The sequence below is a fragment of the Pteropus alecto genome, unplaced genomic scaffold, assembly GCF_000325575.1.
Source record: "Pteropus alecto unplaced genomic scaffold, ASM32557v1 scaffold50, whole genome shotgun sequence".
In the NCBI taxonomy this organism is placed as follows: Eukaryota; Metazoa; Chordata; class Mammalia; order Chiroptera; family Pteropodidae; genus Pteropus; species Pteropus alecto.
The window spans coordinates 956,321-959,191 of NW_006431918.1; the positions used below are offsets into that span (position 1 = coordinate 956,321).

Sequence of the window (2,871 nt, forward strand, 5' to 3'; positions counted from 1 at the left end):
TGCGCACCCAGGGCGGCCCGCGGGGCGCGCTCGGTGGCGCTGGCGTCAGCTCCCAGCCGGTCCGCGTCTCCTTTCCTCTGCCTCAGGTTGGGGCGGGTCGGGAGGATGGCCTCGGAGTTGGAGTCGTCGCTGGAGGCGAGCTTCACGGCCAGCGGTGCGCTGTCAGGGACTTCAGTGTTTCTGCCGCCAGCGCGCTCCCGCATCTTCAAGATAATCGTGATCGGCGACTCCAATGTGGGCAAAACGTGCCTGACCTACCGCTTCTGCGCGGGCCGCTTCCCCGACCGCACCGAGGCTACTATCGGGGTGGATTTCCGAGAACGAGCAGTGGAGATTGATGGAGAGCGCATCAAGGTGAGCGGATGGGGCACTGTCAGCGAGGAAGGACGCCCGGGATGACACGTGTCCCCAGCCCACCGTGGGTTAAACGCTGGCCCTGTACAAGTTGTGTGCTCCATCTTTTCTCACGCTGATGTGGAGATTGGAGTTGGGAATTAGAAGAATTTGTATATAGCAAACTTCTAAGGCAGTGCTTCTCCATCATTAATGTCATGCGATTTATCCAGGGATCTTGTTTTGTGTTTTTATTTTTCTAAAGGCGGATTCCGAATTGGTAAGGTCGCAGGTGATGCCGATGCAGCTTGTCCGTGGGCCACACTTTGAGTACCAAGTGTGTAGGGGCCTCCACTGACTCATTGGCAGTGTCTCATGTGCTGGGAGTCAGTGGAGTGAGACCAAAGGAAAAACAGCGAAATTTCTCAAGCATGGAAAATATCTTTAATAACTATTATTTATGAAACAGCCATCTGAGCACTCACTGCCCTAGGTGTTGTGGCAGTACAGCCTGCTTGCCGTTGAGGAAGTACTTAGGTATTCTTTTGCATCCAGTTTTGCTCCCGCAGTTTCTGTATGACGCTGGGTTGTTTAGAAAAGTCTTTTCTAGCACAGACGTTCTATACATAATAGTTCCTGCTTGGGTTGCCAGAAGGGCATTCTTGGCTCCATTGTCTCTCCCAGTTCTTTAGTTATTGCCGGCTCCAGAGACTAGTAAGCCCAAGGCCAAGACGAGTTCTGAGGAGTTGGAATGGGGCATAGAAGAATGAGGATCAGTGAGAGGGCCGAGTACTCCTGACGGTTTAAACCTTAGACACACTTCTTCATTTCAAGTAACCACTAACTCCTCAGCCATCTGCTGCCACAACCCCTTAAAACATGCAGACCCTAGGAACTGCTTTTCCTTTAAATTAGGACATTCATCTTTACCTCACTACTCCGTGGGGGAGAAATAGGCTCATTGCTTCATTCTTAACCTCACATCCTTGAGGCAGGAACAGTTTATTTTTCAGTTCCCTAACCACCACCCTACCCCTCACCCCACTGCAAAGGGGTTTAAATGCTATTGATGGTAAAGGAGAAATTGGGTTGAAAAGAAATCAACCTGCTCTAGGTCTTTTTGCCTTTTAATTTTCACCTTAATTTTTCATTGTCCCTTTCAGTTCTACCAGTGGTGGTCTTTTGGGTGCACTGTATTAGGGAGTTAAGAAAGATTTATATTCATTACAGAGGAAAAGATAGAATAAGAAGAGACTGAATATTTTCGTCAGCATTAAGTTAGGCCCAGACACTAGTGGGCAAGGAAAATAATGGGGCTTCTGGGGTCTGGGAGGTAGTTTAGTTTGGGAGAAGCCATTCTGGGAGAGGAGAAAGTGCATGGACATTGGAGACCAACTGACTTGGCTCAAATCTGAACCTACGAAAGGGTAAGGACGGGAGTGAGTGTCCTTAGTAGGGTGACCAGTAATGCCCGAGATTGTTCCAGTTATAAAACTGGAAGTCCCACATTCCTGAAAACCCCTCAGTCTCAGAGGAAGTAGGGTTGTTGCTCATTCTAGTCCTCAGGTGGATTTCTTCATCTTTCAGTCCGTTTTCTCTTCTGAAACATTGGGCTAATAATAGCGAATCAGGCTGGTATGAGGATTAGATGAGAACGTATATGAAGCACCAGGTTCGTCGTTGGTTCTTAAGACAGCTCTTCCCTGGTGGCTTAACATCATTATTCCTCTTTGGCACCATCAGTTCTGTGGCTGCAGAGAGAGAAGCAGCGATAAAGTAGGGCACAGGCAGACAGCTGAAAGGGAGAGAAATTCTCCCACATGGGAGCAGGATATAAAAATAATACATAGAGGAAAGAGAGAGAGGAGAGGAGTTGAAATTTAGTGGCCCTTTATCTGCTTCTTGGTTGCCATTTATACTTTTAAGATCATGCATGAATCTGATGCAAATTTAAGAGCTAGCCTTAGGAATATACTAAAAACCACTGAACTGTATATTTTTAAAGGGTAAATCTTATGTGAATTACATCTTTTTTTTATGAAAAAAAATCACTTCAAACTGTATCTTTAATATTTAAAAGATATTTGGGAATAATTTGGATGATCCATATAAAAGCTGCCCAAATAAATTAGAGCTGATCTTTTCTCTTTTAATAACATGTCCTGTAGCTCAGATATTCACAAGTCATTTCATTGAAGAATGATCTATAATGTTTTAAGCGCAAATGTATAATGTTTTAACATACATTTATAAGTTTAAAAAAAACGCACACAAAAAGGAAATATACCAAAAATAATCAGTGATTGTCTTTAAGGCAGTTTCTCTTTTATTTCTGCTTTTCTGTGTTTTCCTTAACAATCATGCATTTCTTTTATAAAAACTAAACTTCAAAAAATAATAATTATACAGAATTTGGACCTGTCTCAAAGAACTGCGGAAGTCCTCAGTAAATGTAAATGGTGGTGATGAGGCCGTTTATCCCTGACACTATTCGTTTGTTGGTTTTGTTTTGGGATGGGATGGACTCAGTCATACTCC

General features: G+C 44.4%; 1 protein-coding gene across 1 annotated transcript in view; it reads left to right on the forward strand.

Annotated features, from left to right (window-relative positions):
* Window positions 1-6: 6 nt before the first annotated feature.
* RAB33B (RAB33B, member RAS oncogene family) overlaps window positions 7-2,871 on the forward strand; it is a 6,365-nt gene continuing 3,500 nt past the window's right edge. The window contains exon 1 of the mRNA XM_006906220.3: window positions 7-354. Within this exon, the coding sequence (XP_006906282.1) occupies window positions 106-354 (249 nt within the window). The 5' untranslated portion in view covers window positions 7-105. The remainder of the gene's footprint in view (window positions 355-2,871) is intronic.